The sequence below is a fragment of the Fukomys damarensis genome, unplaced genomic scaffold (genome assembly GCF_012274545.1).
Source record: "Fukomys damarensis isolate Sample0158 unplaced genomic scaffold, DMR_v1.0_HiC HiC_scaffold_7, whole genome shotgun sequence".
Classification (NCBI taxonomy): Eukaryota; Metazoa; Chordata; class Mammalia; order Rodentia; family Bathyergidae; genus Fukomys; species Fukomys damarensis.
In genome coordinates, this window is record NW_022900919.1 from 24,726,880 (window position 1) to 24,748,521 (window position 21,642).

General features: G+C 44.8%; 1 protein-coding gene and 1 pseudogene across 6 annotated transcripts in view; both read left to right on the forward strand.

Moving 5' to 3' along the window:
* The window catches only part of Ninl (ninein like), a 74,985-nt gene that overhangs the window by 16,064 nt on the left and 37,279 nt on the right, over positions 1-21,642 (forward strand). For 4 of the 6 annotated variants that reach the window (XM_033761147.1, XM_033761146.1, XM_033761148.1 and 1 more), the window contains 3 exons: positions 9,104-9,299; positions 18,320-18,416; positions 21,356-21,528. In XM_033761147.1, coding sequence (XP_033617038.1) covers positions 9,104-9,299; positions 18,320-18,416; positions 21,356-21,528 — 466 coding nt within the window. Of the gene's footprint in view, positions 1-6,553; positions 6,787-9,103; positions 9,300-18,319; positions 18,417-21,355; positions 21,529-21,642 lie in introns of those variants that run through there. The other 2 variants (XM_010625617.3, XM_010625620.3) reach the window with 2 other exon arrangements.
* Positions 16,653-16,887, forward strand: LOC117285171 (annotated as a pseudogene).

A 21,642-nucleotide genomic window follows, 5' to 3' on the forward strand; every position in this document is an offset into this window, starting at 1 on the left:
AAAAAAAAAAGTCCTTATCAGTTCGAAGGAGATCAAAGAAATGATTATTAAACGAATGCTTTTAATTCCTGTTTGTTCCATCAGCACATTCATTATATTCTAGTCAGTGTGTTTTGAAATATTTTTGCTTTTCAACAGAGGCCTTAGGCTTGCATGGAGCCTTAGGGATCTCACCCAGAGCACCAGTTCATGTGCGTGAATCAAGCAGAAGCTCGGAGATGGAAGGAAAGCCCTGACTCCCCCTGCTCCCTTTCTGCCCACAGTGGACTGGGGCAATTGGCCTCAGTGTAAAATTAGTCAGACCTTTTATAAAACATGTTTAAGATAATTGAAAATAAAATAGAAAGTCATAAATGAAAGGATGAAAGAAAGCCAAAAGAAAAGTGGTAAATATATGTGTAAAGGTAAATAGGCCTTAACTAAAACAACAGATATATTCTTGTAAGTTTAAAAAATATAATGGCATTGCATAAGACTAGGTCAATTAGACCTCTTCAGGTAGAAAATGGTGGATAAATGATTTCAGCATCTACTTGACGACACTGAGGAATCCCAGGGCGCGGGGACTCATGGACCACACCTGGCAGGTGTGGCAGCATTGGAGCTCAGCCCAGCAGGTGTAGTACGTGGTCTTGGACTCTGTAGGTCAGCATCGCCTGAGAGGCTGAGGGCCCTGTCACAGCCATGCAGCTCAGCAGACAGAGCTGGCATCCAGGCCCACTGAGGCAAACGCCTGCTCCCCTGCCCACAGCCAGGGTCAGCACCTCGAGGAGAACTGAGGCATCTGAGTGAACCAAAGTTTCAGACAAACTCAGGACCAAACCCAGTGTTTGTTTGTCCATCTCAGCCATAATCACACTTAGGATGTTATCAGGGAGCTGATACCCTTTTCTCTCTAGAGGAGGAGTCATCCTCAGGCCCGTGTTTTTCTAGTGTTAGACATGTTGGTACACAGTTGGAAAGTTCAGACCCAAAAGTATGGATGAAACACAACCGTGTCCCCAGCTCCTGAGGGCACAGTCATGAGAGTGTGGAAAACTACGCTGAGGGAGATGAGAGACAAGGTTGGGAATCCCTACAGAGAGCTACAAGCCATTAAATGGATTCAGTAGCTTGTGAAAGGGTTAATTCTGGAGAAGAGCAGCAACTCAGCTGCACCCCCAGCTTTACCAACAGGAGGAAGAGGCAGCTGTGGTACTATGTGGGGACATGCCCAGAAGGGCCTGAGAGAGACAGAAAGGTGGGGCAACAGAGGCACCAAGGAGGCCAGGCAATCTGAAGTCTGTGACTGGAGCCCTGGAAGGAGAGGGGAGAACAGGGCAGGGCCGAACCTGAGGCTTTGGGTGCTGGTCCTATGAGCCCCAGCAGTGCAGGAATCCACATCTTCAGGCAGCACATGGACCCTGTAATTGCACCCCTGCAGTGTGAGTGTGATCTGAAACATTAAGGCTACATGCCATCCAACACACTTGCTGCAAAAGAAGAACCCCTTCCTAGGTCTCCTGCTGCTACCCCATCTGTCTCCTCCCCAGACCGTTCTCTGCTCTCCTAAGCTCTTTCCATCCTCATCTTCTTAGTGGAGATGCATGATGGACGTTTTTCTCCACCTGCTCACCACCAGGGCTCTCTTGTCTCTCCTCAACATATCTGGGGGCTGGATCCTTCCTGAGCCTCTTTGCCTCTCGAAGGGGTATTTCTAGACCTGGCTGAGCACCTGTTGAACCTGACATTTGTCCATGGAGCCCTTCTGGTGTTCATGGGGGGGCCTGGGGAGCATGTGTCTTTGTGCATGGTGCCAGCATGGCTTGGAACAGGAGCTCCTGAATCTGCCTTAGTGTTTTATTCATGGGATGACAGTGCAGTAGTTGACCTTGCAGACTTCAAGGAGAATGAAATTTCTTTCAGTGGATTTTAACTTGAATGGGAGGAAAAGACAAAATAGGAAAAGACTCAAGGAAAACTGGATGTGCCAGGACAGACCTGTAATCCTAGCTACTTGAGAGCCTGAGGCAAAAGGGTTACAAGTTCACAGCCAGCGTGGGCAAGTTAGTAAGACCCTGTCTCAAAATGAAAGGGCTGGGGTATTTCTAGCTCAGTGGTGTGCCACTTGCCTAGCATGTGTGGGGTCCTGGCTTCAATACCCAGTGCTGGAAACAAACAAAACAGGATTAAGGGAAATAACTCCCACCATGATGTACAGTACTAGGCCACCACAGGCCCAAAGAAACAGGGTCAAGCATCATGATCTGAAACCATGAACCAACATAACTTTTGTTCCCTTTAAGTTGTGTGTGACATTTTGTCATAGTGATGGAGAGCTGACATTGTTATTGTCACATTTGCATTTCTGTACCTGTGTGCTCATTGACATGTGTTTAAATCATAAAGAAAAAAGAGAAACAAAAACAAAGTTGGCCTTTATGTTATCTGTCTAATAATCTTTGCTAGTGTTATTTATGTCTTCACAAAGGTTCATACTACTATCTAGGTCCTCACATTTCAGCCTGAAAGACTTCCTGTGGCAGTAATTCTTGTACAGTAGGTCTTTTGGTAATGAATTCACCCAGACTTTGTTTATCTAAAAATATTGTTGGTGCCTCCTTCATTCTCAAAGGACAGTTTTTTTGTTTTGTTTTGTTTTGGTACTGGGGATTGAACTCAGGCCCTTGCACTTGCGAGGCAGGCAGTGGCCCCACTGAGCTAAATCCCCAGCCCTCAAAGGACAATTTTTTCAGATTATAATTCTTAGTGATAGTTTTCTTCTGGTCCTTTAATATGTCACCCCACCACTTTCTGGCCTCCCTGGATTCTGATGGGAAGTCAGCTGTTAATCTTACTGAGTCTCCTCCCTTGCATGTGATGAGTCACTTCTCTCTGGCTTCTTTCAGACTTCTCTATTCATCTGTCTTAGTTACCTCCTTGTTGCTGGGACAACATACTGGCCACCTGAAACTTAAATGAACAGAGGTTCATTGTGACTTATGTTTTAGAGGTTTCAGTCCTTACATAGTGGAAGTGTCTAGGTAGGGTAAAGCTGCTCACCTCATGGCAGCCAGAAAGTGGAGGATGAAAGGAGGAGCTGGGGAGGAATATATACCCACCCGTAACCCACCTCTTCCCACCAGACCCCACATTTTAACAGCACCTCCATGGTTCAGTCACCTTTCAAAAGCCCTGCCTCTAAGGGAAGAGGCTTTGGGGGGACATCTAGATAGAAACCTTAACATCAGGCCCGGGATTTAGCTCAGTAGTTCTACTGCCTGCCTTGCAAACGCAGGGACCTGAGTTCCATCCCCAATACAAAAAACAAAACAAAACAAAACAAAAAACCTTAGCATCATCTTTGCCTTTCAACAACATGGTCATAATATATCTCAGGATAGGGATCCCTCTGAGATTTTATTGTCTTAAACCTGTAAATGAATGTCTTCCATCAAAGTGAGAAATTTCGGGTCATTTTTTAATAAAAACTTTTCTGTGCCATTTTCTCCTTGGTCTTCAGACTTTTAGACTATTCATTTTTCTTCTGTTTTTTTTTACTTAATTTTAATTGTTTTATTTTCACATTCACTGCTCATTCTGCCTGCTAAAAAATGCTGCTGGACGATTCTAGTAAATTTGTCATTTCAGTTATTGTGCTTTTTAGTTATAGTATATTTGCTTTTTTTGTTGTTATTTATACTTCCTTATTGATGTTTTTATCTTCTTCATATGTTATTTTCCTCATTTCCTTCATGTTTTTGTTTTGTTTTGTTTTTTTGAGACAGGGTCTCACTATGTAGTTCAGGCTGGCTTTTAACTCACTGTGTAGTCCAGACTAGCTTTGAACTCACAGCGATCCTCCTGCCTCTACCTCCCAAGTGCTGGGATTACAGGCGTGCACCACTATGCCTGGTCTTTCCTTCAGTTTTTTTAAAAAAAATTTTTATTGGTACATTTTAGATATACAGTACAGTTACATTCATCATTGAAATCTTGTACCTTTACATGGCATTATTGGTTTTTATTTTTCCCCATTCCTCTAACCTCCCTTCCCCTCTCCACCCTTCCCTATTAACAAAGACTTTGTTTCCATTTTTTTCCTTTCTCTTATCTTTTCTCTTCACTTTTTACCATTCCCTTACCCCTCCCATTTCCCCAATACCTTTAGACCTTTTCTTCCTGTTACAAAATATCAGTTATACATTTTCTCTTCAGTTTTTGACCGTGGTTTTCTTTAGATCATTGAACATATTTGTGACAGTTGATTTAGCATCTTTCAAAAACAATTAATTCCAGCATCAGACCTTCCTCAGGTTCAATTTAGATTTCTGTTCATTTTTTTCCCAAGTGAATGAACCATGTTTCTTTGTATGCTGTGTAGTTTCTTGTTAAGAACTGGACATTCTGAGTATCATACTGTGGTAACTCTGGAATTCTGATTCAGCCACTCCTCAGGATTAAAGTTTTTACTGACTGAGGGCTGCAGTGATATTTTTGCAAATTGTGTAATCTTTGTTGCATGTGGTGACTGAAATTACTTTTCTTTCAAGTCAGCCGTGAGCTGGCAAAGGACTCCCTTCCCAAAAGGTGTTCCTGTCCCAGTGTTTACTGGTACATGCTTCTGAGGGAACCTGCCACAGCTCTAAAAGGTGAAAGTAAGGCAGGTGTCCGCTGTAGGCCCTCAGAAGCCACCAGCCCAAATGTGTTGTCGCGGGAAGGGTCCCCACTGCTTACCCAGGTAGCGCTCAGACTCTACAGAGACAGGGCCCACATTGTCACAGCACTGCAGAGTGGGAGCTGGTACTGGCACACGCACACCCCTGACAAGGGTCATCTGCCTCTCCTCCTGCCATGTTGTTCTATGTCTGGTCTGGCTCCAGAATTTGGAAAGAATTGACTCTAATTTCTGCATGATTGCTTTGGTGGAGGGTTGACCCTTAGGCCTCCCTGCATAGTCACTTCTCCTCTGCTCTTGGTTATGTAGCTGCAAAAATTATGGTTTTCTAATTCTGTGTTTTTTCTACTTTGTTAATAGCTCTTTCTAGGAAATGAAGGTGGGAAGGCCACAGCTTTCTTTATAGTAGAATTCTGTAGCTGAATTTAAGTTAAATGTTGGCATCTTTACTGAGAGTAAAGGTTTCTATATTTGTAATGAGATCCATAGAAAGAGCTCATTTTATATACTTATAACTATATGTGAAAACTCCATGTATAGATAACTGTGTGGCTATTCTGCAGTTATATGTATAGACATAAAATTTACGTCTATAGCTGTAGTCTTAGCACAAACAAAAGTATATGTGATTATAAAAATGTTTACTTCCATCTGTTGACATAGAATTTGAATATACAGGATTATCTGTGTATGATTATTAACCCTGCAGGCAGTAAGTGCCCACCTATGTTCCAAGTGACCGGAGACATGTCTGCCTGCATAGCTGTGGCCATGCCTATAGTTATTCAGTGTTTACCCTGTGCCAGGTCCTGACCTTAGCACCTACCTCGTTAACATGTTTAGCATGACTTCGTCCAATTCTCATAATGTCCTTGTGAGGTTATTCATAGCAGATGTCTGAGGCCCAGTGAGGAAGTAAGTTGTCTCACATCACAGAGCTCAAATGTGACAAAGCTCACATTAAAACAGGACTCTGACACCAGAGTATACCGTCAGTACAGATCAAGGTGTCTTCTTTAAGAGACCCCAGAAAAGTAGGTTTTCCCAAACAGTTTTCAGACTTGTTATCTTTACAGTTTTTGGTCTAAAAACGACTTTGTAGGAAAAAAATAATGTTATGAGTAATGATTAAATGAGATATCAGCTTATTTTTATGTTGTTGGAACCAGAACAATAAAAAAGAGAGCTTCTTAAACTGTTTTGACACCAAAGGGAACTTTCAGGCCTGGGATACAGCTCAGTGGTAAGTGCTGGCCCTGAATGTATGAGATCCTGGGTATTATGCCTAGCACCACACACACACACACACAAAAAAAGGATAGGTTTTGAATTTTATTGCTGAGCTATTCAGGGCCTGTGTAAGCGAGGTAAGCAGATAACACACATTTGGAAAACAAGGAAACAATGCTGAAATGTATTTTGGTGGCTCAGAACTGCCGAGGTGTGAAGGTAGACTGTGGAGCATGAGACTGTTGGGACTGCTGCTGCCAGCTGCTCAGCTGTAACCTAAAAGTGGCCTCAGTATTTTATTGGGTGTGTGACCTTCTCCCACTAAGGAATGCACTTATCTCATCTTGAAGGCTGCCCCTCTATGCAGGGGGAGCAGACTTGCTGAGGCCTAGTCTGGAGCTGCTTCCTGTTGCAGGGGTGTTCTGGGTCCCTGGTGGATTCCCAGGGGCAGATTAAATTCCTTCAGCGCTGTGCATAAATTAAGTGCAAACCAACACCTTGCTCCTCGGCCTCCAGAGGGCTGTGCTGTCCTGCAGCGTGGTGGCCAGGGACGTCTGTCTCTGTGGCAGTGTCTAGAGTCTTTGGAGATGGGATGAAAACAGGATTTTGCTTCACCTTTGCAGCAGCATTTATGCTTGGATTTTAGATTAAGCTTTCTGGCATCAGAACTATTGAGGTTCTACTCATTTCAAATTCAAAAAAATACTACTGTGAGAAACCAAGAGTTGCTCTCTGTCTGGAATACTGTCCCCAGCTCTGCAGTTGGCTGCTGCGGGCCGGCCAGGTTTTTGGGTGGTTTTGATGTGCACGCATGTTGCACATGTGGACTCCTGAGGAAGATTAAATAAATAATTCAGTTTTGATGAAGAAGAAACCAAAGAGGCCTCTAGACTGCCCGGGTAAGTCGTGTTTGTTATTTATGACCAAGAGCTCTGTTTGAGGCTGCACTTGGGCACCTACAGAGAAGCCAGCTGCCAGCAGGGCTAGGGGGAGACAGGCAGAACTCCCGCTCAGGGCCAGGGGACTCCACTGTTTCTTTGCTTCGTCCCCAGGTCTGGAGGGGAGGGCTGAGGGGTGTGGTGGCATTCTCAACCTCAGGAAGTCTAAATAGAGGACACCGGGTTCCTGTGCTTTTGATGCAGCTGACTGCTCTTCTCAGGAGAGTGGAAGACAGGCCAGGAAACACTTCTGGAAATAGGACCCCACCCTGTGCGTGGGAACAGGCCTCGTGAGGTTATTGGTGGCAGCACCACAGTAAGCACTAGAATCGGCAGTGGCTTCCATATAGGAAGAACCTGGCATGCACCCATAGTTGCTCCCTGGAGATCTGTGGTTTCTAGCAGCCCATAGGCCAGAAAGATCTTCTGGTTACCATGGCATCAGTGGAAAGCTGAGTCACAGAAGCTGCAACCAGCCAGAGTGAAGCAGCCTAAGATGGCCATGCAGGGGCCCCCAGGCCTCACAGAAAGGGCTGGGGCGAGAACACCATCTCCCCAGCTGTGCGGTGGCACTGAAAGTGTCTGCATTGACTTGGAGCTCCTCTGCATGGTCAGGAAGAGTCCAGTGAGTCACAGGCACCTGACCCTTGGCCTTTCCACTGACACTAGCAGCAGGAATGTGACCATTCTTTGGCTGACACTGTCACTGCCTGCACAGCGGGTTTCAGGGACCCTGGAACCTCTGTGAGCCCTTGGGGTTACTTCATGTACATTTTGGTGACTGTCATTAGAAGGTCATGTCCATGATTTGACCAGACTTTGAAGGCCAGTGGGAAGGATTTTCCACCATACAGTGCCCCTGAGAGTCTGGCCTAGCACATCTCTGTCACCACTGCTTTACCCCAGGTTCCTGTCAGCCCCGTGCAGCACCCTGAGAGTTGGCTGTATTGCATCTGGAAGTGAAGGCCCTGCTGGCAGGTGTGCCACAGTCAGAAACCACAGATGGCCGCCAGGACCTCATCATCCTACTGGAGACACCCAGGGGCTTCTCACCACCCATGGCACAGCTGGGGGTCAAGGGAAGCTACAGGAAAGAGCTCTGAGAAGCATATTTTAGTGTAATTCTTTCATTTCAGGGAAAGATAAAAATAAATAAAATAAGCCATATAATATTTCATCCCAGTTCCTCAGTTTTGATTCACCTCCGTGCCTTGCAAGGTGATGGCAATGCAACCATCCCACCTGTACCTTCATGGTATATCTGTATTAAATCAGCATTATTGTGCTGGGCCCTTCTTATAAAAGATGTTGCTTTATTGTTTCATGCTTGTGAATTATCCCATTGTTGTTGTTAATATTATTATTATTATTATTTTGAGGTACTAGTGTTGAATCCAGTGCCTTCACTCCAACCTACATTCCCAGCCCTCTTTTTATTTTTTTAACTTGAAACAGAATCTCACTAAGTCCATAAGTTGCCCAGGCTGGGCTGAACTTGTGATCCTCCTGCCTCAGCCTCCCAGAGTGCTGAGTAAAATTTCCTGATAATATAATGACACTATGACTTCTCTCAGTGTTTATGGTTGTCCTACCTACAGTGATGTGGGAGATTCTCTTCTTACGATTGTTAGGATGGAGGTTTTTAGCCTGAATAATTTGTCAAAAATGTATTTCTTTGCTTTCATTTGAGCATTTTTAGGTGGTCACTAATTATATGATTTTATTTTGAATTTATTAATGTTCTCTGTATATATTTATTGGAGTTTCCACCTTTCCTGATGAGCAATTTTATTTATTGCAATAGTAAATGCTACTTATTTTTTATTTATATAAGTAAATACTTGAATTTATAAGAAAAGAACACATTGGTAGATTTATATAAAAGAATTAGAATGTTGATTTGCCAAAATTTAATGCTAGTTTTTACAGGTGGTAGAAATTTGGATGATTTTAATGCTCTTTGTATTTATCTCCCTTTCCCATTCCTTCCCTTCATCTTTACCTCTGTTTTCAAGTTATTGTATAATAGATTTTTTTAACACAACAGGGACATTCTGGTTCTTGTGACTGATGTCAAAGGACCACCCATCCTTGCTGTACCTGCCAGTGTGCTCTGCCTCTCCTGCGGAGGGGGCCGTGCTCTCCCAGGGCACTGGGTCTGAGAGGCTCCAGCTGTCTCTTCTCATTGGCCAGCTCTGCACTCGCACTTGCCCAGTAGATCAGGAATATGTGAGGTGGCATGAAATTTGTCCTCATGTTTTTCTTTTCCCCTGCCAAGGTCAGCCTGCTATGGGATGGACGAAGACGATAATCACTATGTCTCACAGCTCAAGGATGTCTACAGCAGTTGTGACAGCACAGGGACAGGCTTTCTGGACCGAGAGGAGCTGACCCAACTCTGCCGGAAGCTCCACCTGGAGAAGCAGCTGCCTGCCCTCCTGCATACTCTACTTGGAGACAACCACGTTACCAGGGTGAGTATCAGCCTCTGTTCACAAGATCACTAGGTTTAGTTGTTAGCTGTTGTGACAGTGGATCTTGGTTCTAAATCTGATTGGCTTGAGAGACACCTAGAAAATTAGTAAAGTACACTTCTGTGTGGGTCATGAGGGCATGACCTTGAGGACTATATCTAGTTCTTGGTCCTCCCTCTCTGGCTCTTCCATTTTATCTCTGCTTCCTGGATGCTATGAATTGATCAGCTTCCCTCCACCATGCCCTTGTGCCATGATGCTTCTGCCTTGGGGACAACTGATCATGGTCTGAAACTATGAACCAAAATAAACCTGTTCTTCCTTTACATTGTATGTGTCTGGTATTTTGTCCCAGCAATGGAAAAGTTGACTGATACAGAAAATTGTTACTGGGGAAGTGGGTCCATTGCTGTGACTATACCTGAATATGTGATTCAGGAGCCTTTGAAAATTGTTTGCAGAAGTTTGGAATGTTTGCAGATGCAGGCTGCAGAATCCCTAAAATGCTGTAAGCAGAGCTTGATAGGCAGTTCTGGTAGGAGCTCAGTATCAGTACAGTACTGTACAGTAGTACAGTAAAGTCTCTTCTTGAGGTTTCAGATGGGAATAAAGATTATACTGGGAATTGGACTAGAGGCCATGGTAGTTATATTCTGGCACATTTTATTCATGCTATAAAATTTTGTCTGAGGCTAAGCCTAAGGACAATGGACTAATGGATCCGGTGGGGTAAATTTCAGGGCAACACGGTGTTTAGGTTGTAACATGGGTTCTGCTAGCTGCTCTTACCCAGGTCTGTAGTGAGAATCAGGACCAAAAAGCAGAACAGAGAGATTTGAAAAACAAATTTTAGCCAGAAAAGAAGCACGTGTAAAGTTGGAGCCAAGATAAGTGTGGTTGGTGAAGAGATGAGTGCTTTTAAAAAGAAGCCATCTCAGGTGTATGACACTCATGACATAGTCAGGGACTGCCATAGGGATGGGGGACAGGCAAAATTCTTGATCCTTCCTTATCTGCTACTCATTGACAGCATGATTTGTGTTTTCTTCTGGGTTAGTCAGGAACTTAAAAGCCATTTTTACTGTGAACAGTGGCTCTTCACTTGGCCTGCAGTGCCCAATAGGTGACTAAAAGCAGAACAAAGCTCAACCTTCATTTGTTTCCTTGTCACTGTAAATCCTGGGTCAGATCTCTTCTCAGCTCTACATATGGCATGTTGGTCATTTAGGATCTGGCTGAACAGTGTTGATTATCCTTGAATTCTTATGGTTTCATCTCCTTCAAGACTGGGGACACAAGATGAGAGGTTTACAGGGACATTCAGCTATACCCAGAAGCCTCCAGCCATTGTCCTAAATCTGTGATTTTCTGGATTCTAGAAAAGGCAGAGCCTTACATGACTAAGACCATTGCAGACAGAGACAGTCCTTTCCTGGGAATGTAACCATCCCTCAACTTCAAAGATTCCAGAACTATGACACCAAGCCCAAGATAATGATCAACCAGACCCCAGTCCACCAGCTAATACTTGAAAGCTGGCTTCCCACCTTTGCAGTGGGTCAGTCTAGACCCCTATATCACATTGTACTCTCTCCAGTTACCAAGGCTGGAATCCTTTCATACCTTCCCTCTAACCTTCCAATTAAAGCTTTTTTATTACCTATAAAAATAAAAAAAATAGGGCTGGGGATTTAGCTCAGTGGTTCCACTGCCTGCTTTGCAAGCACAAGGTCCCGAGTTTGATCCCTGGCTCAAAAATAAGAAAACAAATACTTTGCACTAGAATAGATACTTTGAGGGCATCTCAACCATCAACAAGATCCACCCATCTCAGGCTCAAAGGCTCAAAAGTGTGAACCTTTCCTTTTAGAAGACAGCCCCTGGGCCTCCTGTTCCCACCTTTCCACGCCTCAGGATTCATTTCATCATGCTCAGGCATCTAGGCACTCAGAGGCCACTGTAGCCATGGTCCAAGTGGGCCTGGCTTCTGCTCACACTGGTTGCAAACCCTTGGTGTTGTCCATGTGAAGCTGGCTTTTAAGATATGCAGAATGCAGAAGTTATAGGGCCACCAAGGTTTCCACCCAAATTTCAGAGAAAGGTTTACAAGGCTAGAGAATGCGTTTCAGGTCCAAAGTTCCTGCCAGCAGCTCTTGAGAGGGCAGTAAGAGTGAAGGTAAAGCTCCAGGGGAGACCCCAGAAAGTTGGATATGCCAGGAACATGGCATGTCTGCCGAGGAACGCTGCAGGCAATGAGCAGAACCTGCATGTGGGCTACAACTGGCAAGGCCATAAGGGCAGAGGTGCCAAAGCTCTCTGGAACTCACATCTTACCACCATGTGCCATGGATATGGAGCTACAGGATTTACTGTTTTCACTGATGGGTTTCAGGTATACTTTGGTCATTTCCCTTCTATTCTGTTCCTCCCTTTTGGAATAGGATTGTTTACCCTGTGCTGTTGCGTCTTGGGAGCACATAACTTGCTTTTTGAATTTTACAGGGGTTCATAGGTAAGAGTTTTCTTTGATTCTCAGAGGAGATTTTACTTCAACTTCAGAGCAGTGCTGGGGGCTATTAAGATTTTGAGGAAAGTATTAAGTGAGTTTTCAGTTATACACAGGATAGTTGCATCTTGGTGTTGGAATTATGACCTTAAGAAAATGTATTTGGATGTCAAGTTGAAAACAGGCAGACTGAAACCTCTGAAACCCCGAGCCAAAATAAATCTTTCCTCCTTTAAATTGTGTATGTCAGGTATTTGGTCTCAGCAATGAGAAAGTGACTAATACACTTTGTAAATGTCACTTGAAGATACTCATCAAAGGAAATTTGTTAGCAAATTTTCTGTTTCATGCTATGGAGATCCTATATTAACCTACCTGAGGAAAGTTGTTTAGTTTTTTGTTTGTTTGTTTGTTTTTTGTTTGGTTTTTTGAGACAGGGTCTCACTATGTGGTTGAGACTGACCTGGAACTTACTATGTAGCCCAGGCTTTTTCTCAGAGGAGATTTTACTTCAACTTCAGAGCAGTGCTGGGGGCTATTAAGATTTTGAGGAAAGTATTAAGTGAGTTTTCAGTTATACACAGGATAGTTGCATCTTGGTGTTGGAATTATGACCTTAAGAAAATGTATTTGGATGTCAAGTTGAAAACAGGCAGACTGAAACCTCTGAAACCCCGAGCCAAAATAAATCTTTCCTCCTTTAAATTGTGTATGTCAGGTATTTGGTCTCAGCAATGAGAAAGTGACTAATACACTTTGTAAATGTCACTTGAAGATACTCATCAAAGGAAATTTGTTAGCAAATTTTCTGTTTCATGCTATGGAGATCCTATATTAACCTACCTGAGGAAAGTTGTTTAGTTTTTTGTTTGTTTGTTTGTTTTTTGTTTGGTTTTTTGAGACAGGGTCTCACTATGTGGTTGAGACTGACCTGGAACTTACCATGTAGCCCAGGCTTGTCTCAAACTCACAGCAATCCTCCTGCCTCAGCCTCCGGAGTGCTGGGATTACAGGCATGCACCACCATGCCCGGGGGAAAGTTGTTGATATAACAGAAATATTTTATCTTCATTATAATGCTTACATTTATAAATTCTAATAAATACTACACTTAAAATTAAAAAAAAAAGAAGTCCTATAATGTACGAAGTTTTTTGAAAATTACTTTTTCAAGAAACTTACACAGGCTTGTGTACTTTATTTATCCTGGTGTTTTCATGGTTTATCCTAGAGTGGGATGGAGAAAATGTTTGGTATGGGTGATAGTGTGTCATAGGGTTTGATCTAGGAGTAATTCAAATGCTGATAAGCCATGCAGAGACAAAATCTCGAAGTGCCTTGCAGGCAGATTATCTTCAAAAATTTCACAGCTTACAATTCATCAAGCATTGGACAAAAGAAGTACAAACTACAATTGTGAGAATGAAAAATGCCCCCTTCTGGAGGCCAGTAATTTTGTCTAGGATGGATGGGGATGAACCCTGGGAGACTCAAAGTCCTCTAGGAAGGTTATCTGGATCCTGACCACACCTTCATCCAGGAGGAGAAGCAGCTTTCAATTCAGAAACCGTACGTCCATTTTCCTCATATGGACTGATGTACGAGCAAATGGCAGTCATGAATACAGAAGTCCATTTACACAAGTGAAGAACAGTATTAACTAGATAATTTTTGAAAACAATAGAGTTATACCTGTTTTTTGTTTGTTTTTTGGTACCAGGGATCAAACTCGGGACCTTGCACTTGCAAGGCAGGCAACAGTACCACTGAGCTAAATCCCCAGCCCAAGTTATAGCTATTTTTAGCTCCTGTTTTTTGTTTTCATTGTTTTTTTGTTTTGTTTTGTTTTGTTTTGCTTTGTTTTTGTTTTTTTGTACCAGGGATTGAACTTGGGTCCTTGCACTTAAGAGGCAGGCGGCAGAACCATGGAGTTAAATCCCCAGCCCTTACCTCCTGTATCTTAAAGAAACATTACCAAGATCTGGTTTCAAGTTGCAAAGTTCATAGGGTGAAAATCCTTGTGACTTCTGTGGGAGTTTCCGTGTATATTTTACGATATGTCATCTTGTTTCTATTACAACAGCAGTGAGGATCTTAATCTCAAGAATTTAAAATTTAGACAGATAATCTTTTAAAAAGGGATTCTTAACAATGTTATTAGCAATAATTAGGGTTAATAATTAACCCTAACCCTAAGTTGGAAGTGACTGTTCATCATGGTCCTCCCCCTTTGTTTTGCAAGAATGAGTCTCAGTTGACGCGGAGATGCAATGGTGTCTCCTGGCCACCTCCCAGAATGTCACGGGGCTGTTCCCTGTCTTAGGGGCTGTGAAGGACGAGACCCAGGAAACAAAAACACAGGCAAAATGGGTCAAGCTAAAACAACATCAGACAGGGACACACATCCCATTGCTTCTATCCCGTTGGGTAGAAGAAACTGATAGCTACTACCAAAGACACAGATCAAGCAGCACTGCCCTTTCATCATCCGTCTGTATGCTCCACAGGTGTTTTCTAAGCAACTCCTATGCTGGGCACCCTCGTGTGCTGAGGATGCACAGATAGCAGGAGCACATTTCCACTGGCATGTGTACAAGGCCATTCATACCGGCACTGAAGACCAGAGCAACCAGTCATTGTAGGGTAGGTTACGTAAATTCTGGTAGATCCAAGCGTTTGAAATTTTACACAGCCTTCCTCCCAAAAATGGAGACTTCTAGCATTTCAGTAGTAGCAAATCAACAAACTCAAGCTGAACTTTCACAGAGGCTACTAAAAAAGGTAAACAAAATAATAAAAACAAAAATCTCAAAAACAGTAAGAAAGGAGAAACCAGAGAGAAATTACCAGTCCAAAGATGTATGGTAAATCACATACCTGGTAAGCTCAACACACAAAAGCATGTTTGTCTTGAGAATATTTTATCATCATAATCTAGTGTGAGATTGATCTGTGGTCCTGGGGGACTCAAAAGGCCAAGGAAAAAGATATGAAAACCAGGCTCATCCAAGTTAGAAAGTCTGGTAGATCAGATTCATATTTTTGGAGAACCCTAACAGGACACCTGTTGGACGGACAGAGACCAACTGCAGCTCAGTCAGCCACCATGTTGCCTGCACCTACATGGGTCGGGGCTGTAAACCCTCAGTCCTCTCATGGCTAAGGTAAACACATGCTTGCTCTTGAACAAAGAACCTCATTCCCAATCTGAAAGTACTCCAAGGAGGCAACCACCAGGGGAGCCAGAGTCCTGTTTACTAAAAGAAAATAACCACCTAGACATGGTGGCACATGCCTGTAACCCCAACACTAGGGAGGCTGAAGCAAGAGGATCACTCAGAGTTCAAGGCCAGCCTGAACTACATAGTGAGACCCTGTTTCAAAGAACAAAATAAAAAAGAAAAGGTAATAGCTGACCTATATCAACATTCAGCACACATACCTTCCAAGAGCAAAGCCATACAAGAGCTTATGTGGGAAATGAGACTCTGCTCAGCAGTGGGAGGCTATCAAGGTGATTGCTCAGTGAGCACATGGAGTACAGCAGGCAGCTCCTGCCCCAGGTGCATGTGAGTTCAGGTCAGGGAGCGATGCACACATGTCCTAGACAGAGGACTGGGGACAGTGGCAGTTTGTCATCAAAGAGGCAGCAGAGCCTCAAACCCTGAGCCCGCCACTCCAACACTACTGTGATGTTGGCTTGGAAACCCTCCTGTCTTCTTCCTTCTGTGGGACTTCATCACCATGGAGAAAAGAGCACAGCAAAGTATGCAGCACAGTAAGCGCTCCCAGCAGAGCACACCTGTGTGACCAGCACCCAACTCTCTCCTTGAGCCCTCTCAGCCCCTCTGTCACCAGAGCCTTGCAGCATCCTTTTACCAGCATGGTAGGCCCGCAGAGCCTGTCTCTGACATGCACACCGGCATACCCTGGCCTTTTGTGCACCAGCTGACGTCTAAGAGCCACATTCACGTGCCTGTGTCTGAGTGGTTGGTGCAGTGTCGTGTTGAGTTGTGTAACTGTGTCGCTGCTCATTCATCCCTTCTGTTTAAGTGAACATAAAGTACCCCGCCATCCGAGAAGAATGAATTATTATTTTAAGCTATAAATGATGTTCTGCTGAAAAGATTACAGGTGATATTAAAACATCCAAAACACCTAGAAGAGTTTGCCACCAGTATATGCAAGAAAAATGAATTTCCAGAGGAAGTACTTTAAATAGATGGAAAATTATCACAGTTAGGAGATGGGGTTGCAGGAAGAAATGAAAAACCTAGTGGTTAATATGTGGATAATTCTAAATGAACATTAAACACATAAAATGAAAATGATGTTTTGTAAGGGTACAAAATATAAATAAACTGCATGGTAAAGGTTTAAAAGTCAGGAATGTAGCAAAGGGAGTTAAAACATTACATGGGCTTTGTATTATAGAAGAGGGTGAAAATATTGATTAATAGTACATTTGATGGGCTGGGGATTTAGCTCAGTGGTTCTGCCACGTGCCTCGAAAGCTCAAAGTCCTGAATACCAAAAAAAAAAAAATAATAATAAATAAATTTGTTACATGTTTTTAGGAGAAGCAGTAAGAGAATGAAAATAGACTACATACAATTTCTAACTTAACAAAGAGAAAAATGAAGTCCTAAAATACAGTAAACCCAAAAAGAGAAAAGAAAAAAAAGACAAACATTAAGGGTAGGGGAATGGAAAAAAATATGAGAAAAGGGAAAAAATGGAAACAAGTTTTTGTAAGTAGGGAAAGATGGAGGGGTTCAAGGGAGGGCAGGGGAATGGGGAAAAAATAAGAACCAAGGGGTTGGGGATTTAGCTCAGTTGCAGCGCGTCTGCCTTGAAAGATTTACTACACCCTTCCTTGGAAGAGGAAAAGAAAAAACAAAATGAAACGTCTAGTTCAAAGTCCAAATTCTTACTTTATGGATGTAAAATGTTGAGGTTGCAACAAGATTACAACGGTTTTCAGCCATGCTCAGACCATGGTTCTTTGTGTAGGGTGTTCAGCCTGCAGGAGGAAAGGCCAGACTCACAGAAGTTTGCTTGTTTAGAAAAAAGCAACGCTAGCAATCAATACAACTTCCTGAATTTGTTTTTTTACAGAAAGCCTTATCATAAAAGTTCAGTAATTATAATCTACTAAGATAGTGTAATTATGTTTGGTTTTGTAGGGTGCACAGCAATGGTTTCCTATTTTGATGTCAGTTTTTCAATTAAGTTTTGATTATGGACAAAAAAAAAAAGAAAAAGTGCAAGGTCCTGCGTTCATATCCTCAGTACGGGAGAAAAAAAAAAGGGCCAAGATATATCATGTAAAGGTACAAATTCCCAGTGATGAATGTCATCAGATTGTATACCTAAAATGTACCAATTAACTTAAAAAAAGTTCACATCGAAAGTAGCAAGTAAAATATTAAATTTAAATCCAAATATACCAGTAAATTGAATGTAAGCAGACTAAATACTTCAGTTAATTGATAAAGATTGTCAGATTAGAAACATCTATCTACTGTTAATAAGAGGCAACCTACATCAGGATGTACATAATTGAGACTAAAAGTTTGTTAAAAAGATTCACCATGTAAATACCCAAAAAAGCCAGGTGGTTTTTGATAGGAGAAAGTGAAACTTAAAGATTAAAAAGTGACTGAGGAGTTCTTAGGTCTGGCCTGTGGAGAAACCCCCAGGAGACATACGGGACAGTGTTGAAAGCATTTTGTTTTTGATAAGCGGACACTGGAAACAGCAGGACCTGGGCTGCTTGTTGCCCTGGTCACAGTGAAGCACTGTGCATCAGCGGTGGACGAATTCTGCTTGTGCACAGCCTCGAGGACACTCATTAAAGAAGCAGTGTGAGTCAAAGGGGCAAGACCTGAAAAAGCGTACGCCTGAGTCCATCGAAGGAAAGCTGAACCCTGTGTTTCAGGGATGCATGCGGGTTAGGTGCAGAAAAGCAAGGATGTGTGTTACTATCATGTAACGGTATCGGCAGGAAGGAACAGGAGCAGAGCCTTCCAAGGAGCTGGCAGCGTTGTTTCTAGTGGGGTTGTGATACCATGGCTGTTTGCTCTATGAGTGTTAATGTCTTATGACCATCAGTTTCCCTTTTTCTGAACTATTTTCATTTGTAAGTTTTTCTTATTTTTAGAGACAAGGTCTCACTGTATTGCCGAGGCTGTCCTGGAACTCCTCAGTTTAAGCACTTTGCCTGACTCAGCTTCCTCAAACTACATGTTTGTGTCACTGCCTAGCTGTTTTTTCCTACTTATGTTGCTGGATCTCCTTTATAAAAGCATTTATTTGACAGTGGAATTGTGGCTCATTTTTACCTTTCATGCTCTTCTGTTGAAAACAGTCTTAAGTACATATGTAGAAAACTGAGACAAATGTTCTCCATCTAGGGCAGCAGTCAGATATTTCCATCTGAGAGGAGCCCAGAGGCTATGGTGGTGAGCATGGCTCTGCAGTCACCCTGTCACCTCTCCTTAACCCTGTGCAGGTCAACTTCGAGGAGTTTAAGGAAGGGCTCGTGGCTGTGCTGTCGTCCAAGGCTGGTGGCAACTCCATCAGTGAAGAAACTGGTTCTTTGCAATCAGGTGAGAGAATGCTCTCCTATCAGCTCACTTTCACTGCCTTGCTTCTCTGTTGTCTTTTGGAGTAAAACTTGCAGCTGTGAAAACTGAGTTCTAATCCTGCTTCCTGTCACTGCCAAGCTGTGTGAACTTGGATGTTTGGGTTTTCTTCCCTTCATCTCCTGTTTGTGAGCATTGTCTCAGGGTGACATGCACCATACCTGCCACAGAGTGCTGAGGATCACATGGCGGGTGTATGGGAGGAGGCACCCAACCTCCGTGGTGCAGGCAGCCGGCCACCACCCAGGACCTCTGACACCTGCTTGTCACTGTGCTATACGATTGGTTAGAATAAGAAGGGGTGGATGGGACAGAGATGCACTGGCTAGCAAAGGTGGGGGGGCAGCCACCTCCTCGTTCTGGCCACACATGCCAGAGAGCAGTGGGTTTCGTGTGAGCACAGGGAGGATCTGCTCGGGCGTGAAAGGAGCTGGTCCAGGACTTACTGATCATAGGTCCCAGACAATGTGCTGCATGGCCGATGTGCCGGGAGATGGCAGTGCTGCCCTGGGGGACCGTGGTCAGGGTCAGGGCCAGCTGCAGATGAGGGGCAGGGCCAGCTGTGGGGCCATAAGTTTAGGGTCAAGCTAGGTCAAGATCCAGCCCTGCTGAAGGTTGGGAGTGGGCCCAGCGTTGGGACAGCACTGTTGGGAGAGGGAAGGGGCTGAGGACCCATATCGAGTACCATCTGGATTCCCAGCTGTGGGCTTGTGTTCCATGTAGATCCTCTGCCCTCACCGAGTCGTGTCATGTTATCATCCTCAGTGTTCAATGACAAGCTGAGGCTCCAGGAGAAGGGATTTGTCCAGACCCCAATGAGTGGGTGGTGGGAGGATTCAAACCTGTTTTGCAATTTAAAAGTCCTGGGCCCTGTGCACAGCTGTGCTGCTGGAACACTGCTTGTCCCATGGATGTTGGTGTCCCCTTTCTGCCTCCTCCAACCTGGGGTTGGGACCTTGGACCTGAGCCAGCCCTGTGCGCACACCACTTTCAGGGTGCAGTCCTGACTCACACCCTTCCCTCCAAGATGTACGGCAGCTGCTTGCTCTCCTCACTCACAGGAGGAGCTGGGATCCCATTGTAAAGGTGCCTAGGGAGTGGAGGTCCTGCTCCAGGGATGTGTGTTCCCCATCTGTGCCTGAGGTGCTGCAGCCCTTCTCCGTGCCGTGGGCACCCTGAGCTCTGAACTCTCCACGTATGCAACTTGTTCTCATTTCTTCCAAAGAAGCAATTACAGTTTGGACCCATGCATTTCTCATGATTCAGTTTTTCTCTCCCCTCCCTTCCCTTCCCTTCCTTCTCATCCTGCTTCCCTTCCCCACTTGCTCATCCCCACACCTGTTCTCCTACCTTGCACCTTTGGCCCCCTCTTCACTCTGCTGTACCTGCAGCTGAGAGCTCTGTGCTCAGGCCCCACTTGATGCTGGTCACGATGTCATCCTCCTTTGGGTTTCCCATCTCCTTGCTGATCCTTCTGTTACCCACCATGGTGATCAGAGAAACAGGCTATGGATATGCAGGGCAAGGTTCATGGTGTGACATATACCCTGGATTTTAGAGAGCAGTCCTGCTCCCCATCACCCTCCTCTTGTTCAAGGCCATCATTTGGATGTATAACTCAATGCACTTTGGGACTTTATGTCACTTTTCCTAGAGAAGGCACACAGGTGTACAGAGCTTTGGCCTGAAGTTGTGCTACGGGGGTGGGGTGAATGGTAGACAAAGCACTGGCTGAAGGCTGCTGGAAAGATCCTGGGCCCAGGAGACTTAGAGTGAGATCTGCCCAGAGGGAGGGGCCCCATGGTTCTGAGATGAAGGCCACCTTGGTCACTGTTGCCTGGCTCTAACTTCTTGTCCCCAAGCTGGTGAGCCATGTGGATGCTCTCCTCTAAGTGGCTGATTCTGGGTAGGGCACTACACTCCCAGGCACTTGTCATTCCAGAGAATGCCTGGCTGGGGATGAGGAGGATGCCAGGTAGCACAGCACCTTGAGGTCAGCACCGACCGGGGGGCTGAGGAGAGGATGCAGACACCAGTGGGTGCCCAGTCCCCAGGTGTGTGGGTCTCAGCCCCAGGGCGTGGCCATCAAAGGCAGCACAGAGCCCCGTCCCCTCTGTGGCAGGGCCCGTGGTGCAGAGTCGTAAGCACCCTTGAGTTCCTCCAGCATGGCTTCCCACATGCAACACAGCTTCCGTTGCATCCAGAGATTTTGTTTCCCTGCGTTACCTCATGGGCCTGAAAGGACTCCCCATGATAGCCACAGCAGACATAGAGGAGAGGGACCCCCCCCAACATGACAAGGAGGAGGGGTCCCTCTCCAGCTGTCTTGTTCTGGTTGCTTCCTCCCTCTGGATCCATGTGTGACCTCTGTGTCTTCCCCACCATCTCCTTGCCCACCCACACGCACCTTGTAGACTTGTGCAGATGTACAGGATGGAGGTGGGGATAGAGTAGTGTGGATTCAGTGAATTCTCATAAATCTCAAAACCAGTGTCCCTGCCCGCCTCCGCCCTGGACCCTCTGACCTGCAGGCCTGTGCCCTCCAGGCTTCTGTATGTCTTTGTGGTGAAGCATGGGAAGTTCTAGGTCTCTGGAGCTATGTATTCTTAGGTTATTGTAAGTTTTTCCTTTTGCTAGCTTTTGTGCTTATTTTTTGTTCCATTAACAGAAGCAAAATATATTTTTTTAAAAATGCAAACAGTGGGTGGAATTTAGTGGAAGGACCTTCCTGCCCTGGTGCCTCATTTCCCCCATCGTACCAGGGGAACCCTGTTAGTGGACCTTGAATTAACACTGCTAGGGCTTCACTGTGCACTGTGCATCTTCAGATTCTTCTGGACGTGACAGGCTCGACACTGGTGGGCCTGGAGCACTTCATGATCCTGCACCTGTTTTCTCTCCAGCTGCCTCCAATGCTGTCCCACCAAAGTATGTGAGTGGCTCCAAGTGGTACGGCCGTCGGAGCCAGCCAGAGCAGAGGGCTTCTGCCACCAAAGCCAGATGCGGACCAGAGCAGCAGACCAGGGCCGGCTTGAAGAGCCAGCTCCGCCGCTTCATGTCCCTGGAGAGTGTGGAGGTGAGTCAGCCATCGCGTCCTACCCCAGGGTGCTGGGGAAGGAACACTTCCTTCTGTCACCATGACACATGGTCACCAGAGCTAGAGGGAGGGCAGTGACATTCCGGTCAGCTG